The sequence below is a fragment of the Dreissena polymorpha genome, chromosome 5 (assembly GCF_020536995.1).
Source record: "Dreissena polymorpha isolate Duluth1 chromosome 5, UMN_Dpol_1.0, whole genome shotgun sequence".
NCBI classification, from domain to species: Eukaryota; Metazoa; Mollusca; class Bivalvia; order Myida; family Dreissenidae; genus Dreissena; species Dreissena polymorpha.
In genome coordinates this window covers 116,814,948-116,827,835 of record NC_068359.1, presented here as the reverse complement: position 1 = coordinate 116,827,835, position 12,888 = coordinate 116,814,948, and the positions used below count along the sequence as shown (strand labels likewise).

Below are 12,888 nucleotides of genomic sequence, written 5' to 3'. Positions count from 1 at the left end.
CATGTACCACTGTAGTACACATAATTAATAAATTATATTTATTTTGTGTATCTTAATATTTCCAGCAGTTCTAATAAACCAAGTAATAATAGACACAACAGATAAATAACCTTAATTTTACTAGCTATTGTTTATTGTTGCCATGCCCCATGAGAATAAAGGGCAGAGCCCCCACGGCACCCCTCCCAGAACCCTAATTAATTATCCTTTTTTAAATAGTTTTTCCAATTGCTATTTCTGGTGAATCAAATTAGAAATATTATAAACCATGACTTCCGCATCACCACATTGGTATTCATCATTATATTTTTTTATATAAAGAACTTCCAAAATAAATTATAATCGACGAAAAATACACTATCCGAAAATGACCGTCTGAAAAATTGTACTAGTTTGGCACATGAAATAAAATGTGCATATCGTTTGACTGCAGAAAATAAAACTAATAACCTAGCAAATACGTAATAAATATACAATAGACATAGTTTGTGAGTAAAGAAACAAATTAATTATCACATTTTAATTTCAATTGATAATCGGCAGAAAGGCGTAACATCATCGACATTGCATTACACATTAGATCTACTTAATTATCATCCTTTAAATTTTAATTCAGATCGATAGTCGGTAGAAAGGTGTAAGTGAACAGCTTAGAAATAATTAAATAATTGCACCTTTTTGCGTTTCAAAAACATTTCCTGAAACATCCACATAAAGCAACCATTACTGCCGACAAAAGATCACAAGTATATGATACAATAATTCATCATAATCATTTTAATTGATCAATTAATATGGCAACATCACCCCTGGGCATTATCTCTAATCACTTTCAAATCACTTACACATGACAGACAGTAGCAAACGCACGTGACTGCATTTGACTTGACGAATATCAGTCGCCGATTGGATAAGTTCAGAGGTTGGGATTATCGGGGGCGGGGTTTCCCTTAAATTACATGTCGATCCATTGTGACACGCTTCGAGCTGTGACATGTGTATTGGAAAATTGAATCAGACCTTGACATCGAGAAAACCGGATGTAAACGAATTCCAGACAGAGTGCGACTGGAAGTCGCTTTTTATCTACAATATCTTAAATTTCCGGCGAAGTTTGGCGTAGGAAAGCGACTTTGTCGCTCATGTCGCCCCTAGCGTGAGCCCTGCCCATACCACTTTGATCTCTGTAATCACAAATGAATATTGAATATATTTATGTGTTCATGTTAAGCAAAAAGTCTCTCCAATGCAGGATTTAAAAGAAAAGTAAATACAAACATATATGAACACAAACAAGTCTAGAATGCTCATGACAATTCTATTCTATCTTAATTTAGAGTTATAGCTTTCTGACAATCCATGGACATCACATAGAAATGAAGCTGATGACTACTTATACATCAATCTATAGTGATTTACACAGTTTTTTGGGTTTTTTTGGCGACGCTGCATCTTGCAATTTGAAGCACTGCTTTACCCTTTCCAATAACAAAAAAAGGCCACACGTCCTTATAGATAGCAATCTGAATTGCCTCTTGACAAAAATTGTAAGCCTAGATATAAGTAAAAACAGCGACTAACAATGTCTGTGATGCTACACCTGTGCTTGATTTACCCCATAGTCAAAAATGTGTTATCAAGTAGATTTGATCCAATACACAGCTTAATCTGTAGCAATTGTTTTTCCTTCTTTGAGAGCCCTTGAATATTGGCCCTTTCCCCTAGACTGTTTATCGGAAACAAACTGCTGTGCATGTTTAAATGACAGAAATTCCGCACAAGTTCTATCGCAGAGTTTCCAGTTGTCACCAAACGACATCCAACTAGACTTTTAGTTCAAGTATTAAGGCAGACATTTATGATTTTACTTGCTATGCACACATATCAAATATGTCATGATTCAAATAATAGAAAAGATCAATAAGAATACCAAACGGCTTTATCCCCCTACCTCATTACTCCAGACATATGGGCCTGTATAGTTGTCTCGTATAGCTGGATCTATCTCGTTGATTTTCTTGAAGTTTGTTGGCGTGCACGGCTGAGGAAGCCCAGGCAAGATGTTTGGTAAGAGTAGCTTTTTCGCCACACCCTGGAAATGCATATGAAAAATTATGTTTGGTAAGAGCAGTTTTTTTGCTTCACCCTGAAAATGAATATAAACAAGAGGGCCTGAAATGCCCAAAGTCGCTCATCCGAGATTCAAAGGAACTGACCTGTTCTTTGCAGCCCAAGATGTCATAAGAACAAATGTTCTAACCAAGTGAACATCCTGGCAGCCATGTTTTTCAACAGACCAGAACCAATATTTTCATACACATTCAAGAAATCATTTAAACAAATATTCTGCCAAAGTTTAATGAATATTCATGAAGCCATATAAGGAAAAATGCCCCGACCCATGGTGGCCATGTTTTTCAAGCAACTGGAACATTTTTTAACTTTTCCAAGATATAATTGGGATAAATCTTCTACCAAGTTTCATGATGATTGGACAATAAATCTGGCTTGTAGAGTGTTAACAAGGTTTTACTTCAGCTTTATAAGGAAAAACACCACGCACCCTTGGCGGCCATGTTTTTCCACCAACTGGAACCATTTTTGACCTCATCCAAGATATCATTGGGACAAATATTCTGACCAAGTTTCATGATGACCTGACAATAAATGTGGACTCTAGAGTGTTAATAAGGTTTTACTAAAGCCATAAATAGCCATATTAGGAAAAATGCTCCGCCCCCTGGTGGCCTTGTTTTTAAAGCAACCAAAACCATGATCAAACTCATCAAAGATATAATTGGGACAAATCTTCTGACCAAGTTTCATGAAGATCGGAAAATAAATGTGGCCTCTAGAGTGTAAACAAGGTTTTACTATAGCCATATATGGAAAAATGCCCCGCCCCCTGGCGGCCATGTTTTTCAACAACCGGCATCATTTTTTAACTCGTCCAAGATATTATTGGGATGAATCTTCTGACCAAGTTTCATGAAGATTAGAAATAAATATGGCCTCTAGAGTGTTAACAAGATTTTACTATAGCCATATAAGGAAAAATGCCCAGCCCCTTGGCAGCCATGTTTTTCAAGTAAACGTAACCATTTTCAAACTCATCCAAGATATCAGTGAGACCAATCTTCTGACCCAATTTCATGAAGATTGGATAATAAATGTGGCCTCTTGAGTGTTAACAAGAGTTTATCATAGCCATATATAGCCATACATGCCAGACGTCCCGATCTCGGCAGGACAGTCCAGTTTTTGGGCTCTTTGTCCCGGCATCCCGATATGAGACGATTTGTCCCAACACTCGTTAAAAACAATGTAAGGTCTATAATTTGCCAATAAAATTCGCTTTTCGAGCTCTTTCTGGCTAAAACTTACCATCGCTATTCCCTTATTGCCCCCAATTAACAACCCACTTCTACTACTCGAGTGCACCAGTGTTGTTTTTGACACCTTATCAGCGATTTATCGGCAACTTATTGATTTAATCAGCATTCACACCATGGTGTTTTTATGATAGGGGTTGCTAATTGCTATCGAAAGATGTATCGTACAGAAATTAATACCACCTGGGTTTGTATTTTATGGCCCAATCAAGTCAAACGATACTATTATTCTTAGAGCTGCAACAATTCGATCCGATGCATCGAAAATCGGTTTTAAATGCGTAGATTCGATTACGGTACCAACCCTATCAAATTCGATTCGATTCTTTAACATATAAACATAGATACGTAAAGCGCGCTGTACTCTGACTATTTGATACAGGAAGGTATAGGTTTTAGCTTTACCTGTAATTACTTATTACTTCAGTCATCCAATTAAGTGCGTTACGGTCTACTTTTGGAAAAAGCGTCAAAATGGCTGAACAAGTTGTAGCCGACAAATTGAAATTATCAGATGCGCCTAAGAAGCTAAAATCAAAAGTATGGCAGCTGTTTGGGTTTGGGCCTGATAGCCCTCCCGTTAAAGTTACGTATAAACTTCATGGACGTGTCGTACCATAAGTCCGGCTCAACCACTAATCTAATTCAACATGTCAAACGCAAACATAACGTTGATTTAGCAGAAGGTAGCACCAGTGCAACTTCTCAAGTCGCCAGCCTTATTATTATGTATTTATTTATTATATTATTGTGTAGTCAACAGTCTAGTCAGAAGTTTATTGATATTAATATTGAATTCCTAATTTGCTATTCTCTTTAATGTGTTTCAATAAAATATTGACATAGTTTGTCAGAAAATTGGCAGTTTCTTGCTAAATATTTCTTACAAATGTTAATTTAACCCACTCTCAACAGTTTTTAAAACACTGTTGAACCAACCAAACTATATCTAACAAACACACAAATGCCCAAGATATCTAGTTATGCATGAACAGAAATGTTTATTTTGAAGCAGAAGAGTGAATAAATGATAAAGCTAGGTTGAAATATGAATCGAATCGAAACAATCGGTATCGGACTGTCTGAAATCGAAATCGAATTGGGCTGTTGGTGAATTGTTGCAGCTCTAATTATCCTGTGTATTATACAACATAAGGTTATAAATCCTTTCAAAACACGGATTTTGTACATCAACTAAATTGAATGCTGACCAATTCACATTGATGTTTCTCACAAGTTACCTTTCATTTTCGACTTATTTTCAGAAAATAGTTTGTACATATTGCATCAATCTAAATTCAGAGTTTATTTACGATTGATTGAATAAGAACAGTACTCGATGCGCTCACATCGTGTCACACGATTTACATATGTTCAAGGGGATATCCCATTGTGTATACACTGGTCTTACAATAACATAGTGACGTCTCCATCTATGTATAGAATGGGGAATATCCTTGTACCAATTGGATGTCAAATCGAGGCACACGGGTATACCCCTCATTTCAGTTTATGGAGTGTGTTTACTTCCAGAAAATGGAGAACGACTCTGTGTTCACGAAATTCTGAACATACATTTATCGTCAGTATTGGGCAGAAATTTAGAGTTTTTGTAAGTAATATACTGACTATTGACTTAACAAAATGTGGAATGATTGATCGTTTCAGGTGTCCCACTTTTTGGTCAAATGTCCCGACAATTTTTTATTGAAAGTCCCGATTTGGACCTGAAAAATTCTGGCATGTATGATAATGCCATATAAGGAAAAATGCCCCACCCCTTGGCAGCCATGTTTTTCAAGGAAACGTACCCATTTTCAAACCCATCCAAGATATCATTGAGACCAATCTTCTGACCAAATTTCATGAAGATTGGACAATAAATCTGGCCTCTAGAGAGTTAACAAGGCAAATGTTGACGGCATACGACAGACAAAAAGCGATCACAAAAGCTCACCATTAGCACGTTGTGCTCAGGTGAGCTAAAAATATTGTTTGATAACAGAAGCTTTTTTGCTTCACCCTGCAGTGATTTTTTTTTGTGCTTTTATTAGTTACAGCCTGTGCCATTTGAATTGGGTAAATTAGCGCGATAAACCATGAAATTGGGAAAAATAGCGCGATAAACCATGACATTGGGATAAATTAAGCATTATAAATATGATTGAAAGAAACAGACTTGTTTTTAAGTGCATGTTCAGGGTTTTTTCTTGCCATTTTGGAAAAAGGAGTCTGGTCAAATAGGGATTTTTTAATTTATAAAAGTGGCAAATTTGGGCATTATTTATCAACAAAAAGGTCTAAATTAAAGTTATATATTTTGTAGGATGTCATAAGAGACTTCTTTCTTAAAAAAGAACAAAAAAAATTTTGAAATTGGTGATTTTTTTTTTAATTTTGGTCAGATTTTTGGGGAAAAATGTTGATTTTTGTGATTGGGAAGCAGCCGAATTTCGGCTGTAATATTTAGAAAAAAAATCACTGCACCCTGGACATGGATATGAAAAGTATTGTTTAGTTAGAGCAGCTTTTTTGCTACATCTTGGAAATAAATTTGAAAGATATTCACATTATGACCTAATAAAATGCACTTCTTCTGTATCCCTTTTGTATGTTGATCCTGAATTTAAAACAAGAGCACCCCATAACGGGTGCCAACGCTCAGCTGCGGGTGCAGTTTTGAATAAATGAAAGCTTGTCAGAGATTTTTTTTTGGAGGTCAAAGTGACCTTGACCTTTGACCTAGTGACCCAAAAATGGGTGTGGCGTGTAGAACTCATCAAGGTGCATCTACATATGAAGTTTCAAAGTTGTAGGTGGAAGCACTTTGATTTTATAGCAAATGTTAAGGTTTAAGTACGACACCTACGGCGGACGACACGACAGGCTGGCTATGACAATACCTCGGGTTTTCTCCGAAAACAATCAAGCTAAAAAATTACACTGAATATCTAGACTTGCATAAACTTAAACTTCTCAGTAGAGCCATTTATATCCTAATCATCATCTCAGTATATGGCCCAACACAACACTGCATAGTCACTATGAAATGTCCCATTACAATAAATCTGTATAACCCTACTTTTTATTCCTTCTTTTGTTTACAATACAATGTTTGTATGTGGTCTTTGCCTAAAGATAATTCTGGTCATAAGATAAATCAGGTACAATCACTCTGCACCAAATACATATGAGCAACTCACAATAAAACAGGGTTTAATGGTTAAGTGTAAAATGTCGTCCTAGATAAGCATGTGCAGTCAGCAAAGGCTAATCAGGGACACACTCCGCCTTTACACGATTTTTGCTAATAAAAAGATCTTTTAACCAAAAATACCATTAAAGTAAAAATGATGTCTCTTATCAGCCTGAGTTGGCTGCAAACAGTAAAGGATTAAGCATCTTGTAGGCCCATAGGCATTGAAACTTTGGGGCCCAGGTCTGCCAGTGATTATTGCTGGGTAAGACAATGTCAAGCCTTTAATCGGGACATTGGTATAAAACTAGAGCTTTGTCACAGATGTGGCAAATACCTCCACATGCCGCATTGACACAGATAATTTTGCAAGCTGTCTTCACAAAACAAGAGAATCTAAATGGTGATTTTTAAGAATTATTATGCCATTATTATTTATGGCCATTTTGACCTTTGAACTCTTGAATTCTTTTGCATGACACGGCGTCCAATGACTGTGAACAAAATTAATGTACAGAGTCATTTTAAAATCTCACAATGAATGACATAGTTATGGCCCGGACAAGCTCATTTATGGCCATATTTCACTTTTGAACTCCAAATGCGACCATGACCTTGAAGATATCGACGTTATTCTTTTGCATGACACATTGTCCAATGATTGTGAACAAATGTACCAAGTAATTTTAAAATCTCACAATGAATGACATAGTTATGGCCCGGACAAGATCATTTACGGCCATTTTTGACCTTTGAACTCACAGTGTGACCTTTACCTTGGAGATATCGACGTAATTCTTTCGCGCGACACACCATCCAATAATGGTGAACAAATGGGCCAAATGATTTTAAAATCTCACAATGAATGACATAGTTATGGCCCAGACAAGCTCATTTATGGCCATTTTTGACCTTTGAACTCAAAGTTTGACCTTTACCTTGGAGATATCAACGTAATTCTTTCGTGCGACACACCGGCAAATGATGCTGAGCAAATGTGCCAAATGATTTTTAAATCTCACTATGAATGACATAGTTATTGCCCAGACAAGCTCATTTATGGCCATTTTTGATCTTTGAACTCAAAGTGTGACCTTGACCTTGGAGATATTGACATAATCCTTTCACGTGACATACCGTCCAATTATGGTGAACAAATTTTCCAAATGATTTTAAAATCTCACAATAAATGATAAAGTTATGGCCCGGACATGCATTTGACCTTTATTTGAACTCAAAGTGTGACCTTGACCTTGGAGATATCGACGAAATTCTTTCGCGCGACACACCGTCCAATGATTGTGAAAAAATTTGCCAAATGATTCTTAAATCTCACAATAAATAATAAAGTTATGGCCCGGACATTCATTTGACCTTTGAACTCCAAGTAAGACCTTGACCTTTGAGATGTTGACGTACTTTTTTCACATGACACACCGTCCCATGATGGTGAACAAATGTACCAAGTTATTTTAAAATCTAACAATAAATGACATAGTTATGGTCCGGACAAACTTTCGGTTAAAAACACACTAAGTGACCTTGTGACCTAGTTTTTGACACGGCATGACCCATATTTAATCTTGACCTATACATCATCTAGATTCAACTTGTGACCAAGTTTGGTGAAGATCGGATGAAATTTCGGGACACACAGACCGACAGACCAACAAAGTGACTCCTATATAGCCCCCATTACCAATGGTAATGGGGGTATAATAACTAGAAACAAGAGGGCCATGATGGCCTTGAATCGCTCACCTGACTCATTAAGATCAGATGAAAACTATGACCTCTATTGTCTACACAATGTTTTTCTATGATTTGACCTAGTGACCTAGTTCCTGACTCTAGATGACCCAAATACAATCCCAATCCAGATTTCATCAAGATAAACATTCTGACCACAGTTCATAAATATTGGATGAAAACTGTGACCTCTATTGTCAACACAAGGTTTTTCTATTTATTTGACCTAGATTTTTACCCCAAATGACCCAAATACAATCCCACCCAGATTTCATCAAGAATTCTGACCAAATTTCATAAAGGTTGGATGAAAACTGTGATCTCTAATGTCTACACAAGGTTTTTCTATTATTTGACCTAGTGACCTAGTTTTTGACCCCAGATGACCCAAATAAAATCCCAACCCAGATTTCATCAAGATAAACATTCTGACCAAATTTCATAAAGATTGGATGAAAACTGTGACCTCTATTGTCTACAGAAGGTTGTTCTATTATTTGACCTAGTGACCTTGTTTTTGACCCCAGATGACCCAAATACAATCCAAAACCGGATTTCATCAAGATAAACATTTTGACCAAATTTCATCAAGATTGGATGCAAACTGTGACCTCTACTGTCTACACAAACAAATTGTTGACGGACGGACGCACGGACACACGCAGGCACGCACAACGGACGCCGGACATCACATGATCACATAAGCTCACCGTGTCACTTCATGACAGGTGACCTAAAAATATGTGTCGGAGATAAACATGAACAGTTGTGGTTAAAATCCCATAGAAACAAGGGCTGTTTGTAAAACATGCATGCACCCCTATATGGGCTATAAGTTGTAGTAGCAGCCATTGTGTGAATACGTTTTTTGTCACTGTGAATGGTGGTGGTGGTGGTGGTGGTGGTGTAGTAGTAGTAGTAGTAGTAGTAGTAGTAGTAGTAGTAGTAGTAGTAGTAGTAGTAGTAGTAGTAGTAGTAGTAATAGTAGTAGTAGTAGTAGAAGTAGTAGTAGTAGTAGTAATAGTAGCAGTAGCAGTAGCAGAAGCAGTAGCAGCATTACAAGACCAATACTTAAGAATGATCAAATGGGAAAAGGTAACCTAGCACTGGCAGTAAATATGGGGCTCATTTACAGGTCAGATTTGGAATCTCTGCTGTAAAATGAGATTTTGAATGCATTAAAGGGAGGCAAATCTGTAATAAAAAGAACATGCATAAACTAGTTGTTTCCCTTGTTTGAACCATGCTAAACTACAAGTTTGGAAAGAATTGGATGAAAAATTTGGACTTTATTGCATAAACACCATTTTCTCAATTCAAGGGGAGGTGATTCTGTACTTCATGGACCAATAATGCTCATTTTTTGTAGGGTTCGTGTCCTCATTGATATAAAGACACTGTGCAAATTTGGAAAGGATCGGACAAAAAATGTGGAAGATTTTGTAAAGTTTTCACAAAATAGGCAAAAACGAATAAACATGCAAAGTTCAACGAGCTCCTGCGGCCATGTTTTTTGACGAATCAAATTTCTTTGAACAACTTTTTCAGGGGAGCCTTCAAAGGTCATCCCTGTGAAATTTTTTGAAAATCTGATGAGCGGTTTCAGACAAGAAGATTTTTTAAGGTTTTTACCATATATGGTCATGGCGGCCATCTTGGTTATGTAATCAATTTTTTTTTAACAATTCTTTTGTCCCATGACCTAGGGATGCTCCACATGAAATTTAGTTGAAATTGGCTCAATGGTTTAGTAGAAGAAGATGTTTACAAATTGTTTACAGACAGACAGACGGACGGACGGACGGACGGACGCCGGACGCTGAGTGATCACAATAGCTCACCTCGAGCTATCGCTCAGGTGAGCTAAAAACAGGAGATTGCCAAGCAATATTGTCCCATACCGGTGAAACTCCACCATTGTCAGTATTATTTTTTTTTGTTGTTGCCATAGCAACCAGAATTCTTGACGTAGGAACAAAATGAAATGATGTCGTGTATAATCTCCATATTGCCATCTATCCATGTTTCAAGTTTCATGAAAAAATATGAAGAACTTTTTAAGTTATCGCAGGATCCAGAAAAGTGTGACGGACAGATGACAGACAGACAGAGCGCAAACCATAGGTCCCCTCCGGTTTCACCGGTAGGGGACAACAATAGCTTTGTCAAGCCATTAGACTAAGCAAAGTAAGTAAACAAAACATTATTTCATCAAGGTCTCATGGGGCCCATTAAAGTCCCAGGCCCATAAGCAGTTGCCTACACTACCTAATGGGTAATCCGGGTTTGACGGCAAGGGATTATCTGAGATGACACTTTACACACATGCAGTTAGCCACCATTCTAAGATTCTAGGAGCTCAGCTCATAAAGTCTGACACCAGTACAGTTTCAACAAGACTATTGCCAAGCAATAAAAGTCCCCTACCGGCTCCACCATTGTCAGAAATTCCACCATTGTCAGAATATTTTTTTTATTTGTTGCCATAGCAACCAGAATTTTTGACGTAGGAACAAAATGAAATGACGTGCATAATGTCCATATTGCCATCTATCCATGTTCCAAGTTTCATGAAAAAATATTAGGAACTTTTAAAGTTATCGCAGGATCCAGAAAACCACCATTTTCAGCAGTATTTCTAGTCTATTTGTTGCCATAGCAACCAAAATTTAAGATGTAGGAACAAAATGAAATGACGTGCATAGTGTCGATATTGCCATCTATCCATGTTCCAAGTTTCATTAAAAAATATTAAGAACTTTTAAAGATATCACAGGATCCAGAAAAGTGTGACAGAATCACAGACTGACGGACACACAAGTGAAACCGGTAGGGGACTAAAAATGTCAAGTTGTCAATATTATAGTTATTAAGGTTAAAGCCATAGAGCTGCATAGGGAAACTAAATATTATTTATAAACAAAAAATAATTGTTTGGAAAATTTAATTGGGAATTTTTTTGCAGTAATTTGGAAATAAGTAGCTTTTTCCTTTCAAATTTTGGAAATGTGCTGTTTTCCGGTACTTTATAAAGAACGAAAGAAAACAAGAGCTGTCTCTATCGGAAGACATATGCCCTTGAAAAACGCTTTTTCGAAACCTAAACGCAGATTTCAAAACCTTAAATGTGGACCCTACGTTCAAGGTCAAAATTTGTGCACGTATGGAAAGGCCTTGTCCATATACACATGAATAACAAATATGAAGATTACATCAGAAGCGACATAGAAATTATTAGCATTTTCAAGCGGCAACGCAATTTTTTGATGATTCAAGGGCCGTAACTCAGAAGTGCCTGGTTAAATTTGGCTGATTATCAAACTTAATTTTTAACCTATATTTTATTGCCTTATACATTTTTATGAAGTTTGTTGAAAATCCGATGACAATTGCTGGAGTTATTGAGCGGAAACGAGAAAAAAACTCATTTTTTCGATGATTCAAGGGCCGTAACACAGGAGTGTCTTGGTCAATTTGGCTGATTATCAAACTTGACCTAGATCTTATGACCTTACACATTTTCCTGAAGTGTGGCGAAGATTTCTATTACATTTGCTCAAGTAATTGAGCGGAAACAAGAAAAAAACGCAATTTTTCGATGATTCAAGGGCCGTAACTCAGGCGTGTCTGGGTCAATTTAGCCAATTAACTAACTTGACCTAGATGATATTGCCTTACACATTTTTATGAAGTTTGGCGAAGATCCTATGACATTTGCTCGAGTTATTGAGCGGAAACAAGAAAAAAAACTATTTTATGATGATTCAAGGGCCGTAACTCAGGAGTGTCTGGGTCAATTTGGCCAATTATCGAACTTGACCTAGATGTTATTGCCTTACACATTTTCATGAAGTTTGGTGAAGATCTGATGATAATTGCTCGAGTTATTGAGCGGAAACGAGAAAAAAACAATGTTACGATGATTCAAGGGCCGTAACTCAAGAGTGTCTGGGTCAATTTGGCCGATTATCAAACTTGACCTAGATGTTATTGCCTTACACATTTTCATGAAGTTTGGTGAAGATCTGATGACAATTGCTTGACTTATTGAGCGGAAACTAATCCGGACGGAAAGACTAACTGACTAACTAACTGACAGTGCGATTTTAATATGCCCCCAGAACCTATGTTCTGGGGGCATAAAAATCACTGCATTTCTATACCAGTTGAAGGAGAGGCCTAACATGCTTCAGTGTGGGCGGTGGATCATCACCGACATCATCATCTAGAGCAATCATCTTGACATGCTTGTAGTGACGTGGGTACGATAACACTCTCCTGCGCTTGGACAGCAGCTTGGCCTGCAAATCAATATGAGTTGTGTTCAGAGAAAAGGGGGCTGTATGCATGTGTGTTAAGTAACATCCCACATTAGCCTGCGTATTCTGCTCTGCACAGGTTAATTAGGAATGACACTTGCCGCTTTAGTTGGATCTTTGCTAAATAAAGACTTCCTTTAAATAAATACTATTAAAGCGGAAACTGTCGTCCTTGATAAGCCTGTGCGGACTGCACACGTGCACAGGCTAAACGGGATGACACTTTCAGCAC

General features: G+C 37.2%; 1 protein-coding gene across 1 annotated transcript in view; it reads right to left on the bottom strand.

Annotated features, from left to right (window-relative positions):
- The window catches only part of LOC127881805 (uncharacterized), a 34,323-nt gene that overhangs the window by 13,746 nt on the left and 7,689 nt on the right, over nucleotides 1-12,888 (bottom strand). Inside the window, exons 5-6 of the mRNA XM_052429939.1 lie at nucleotides 12,501-12,638; nucleotides 1,952-2,092 (exon numbers count right to left, since the gene is read on the bottom strand). Of these exons, the coding sequence (XP_052285899.1) occupies nucleotides 1,952-2,092; nucleotides 12,501-12,638 (279 nt within the window). The remainder of the gene's footprint in view (nucleotides 1-1,951; nucleotides 2,093-12,500; nucleotides 12,639-12,888) is intronic.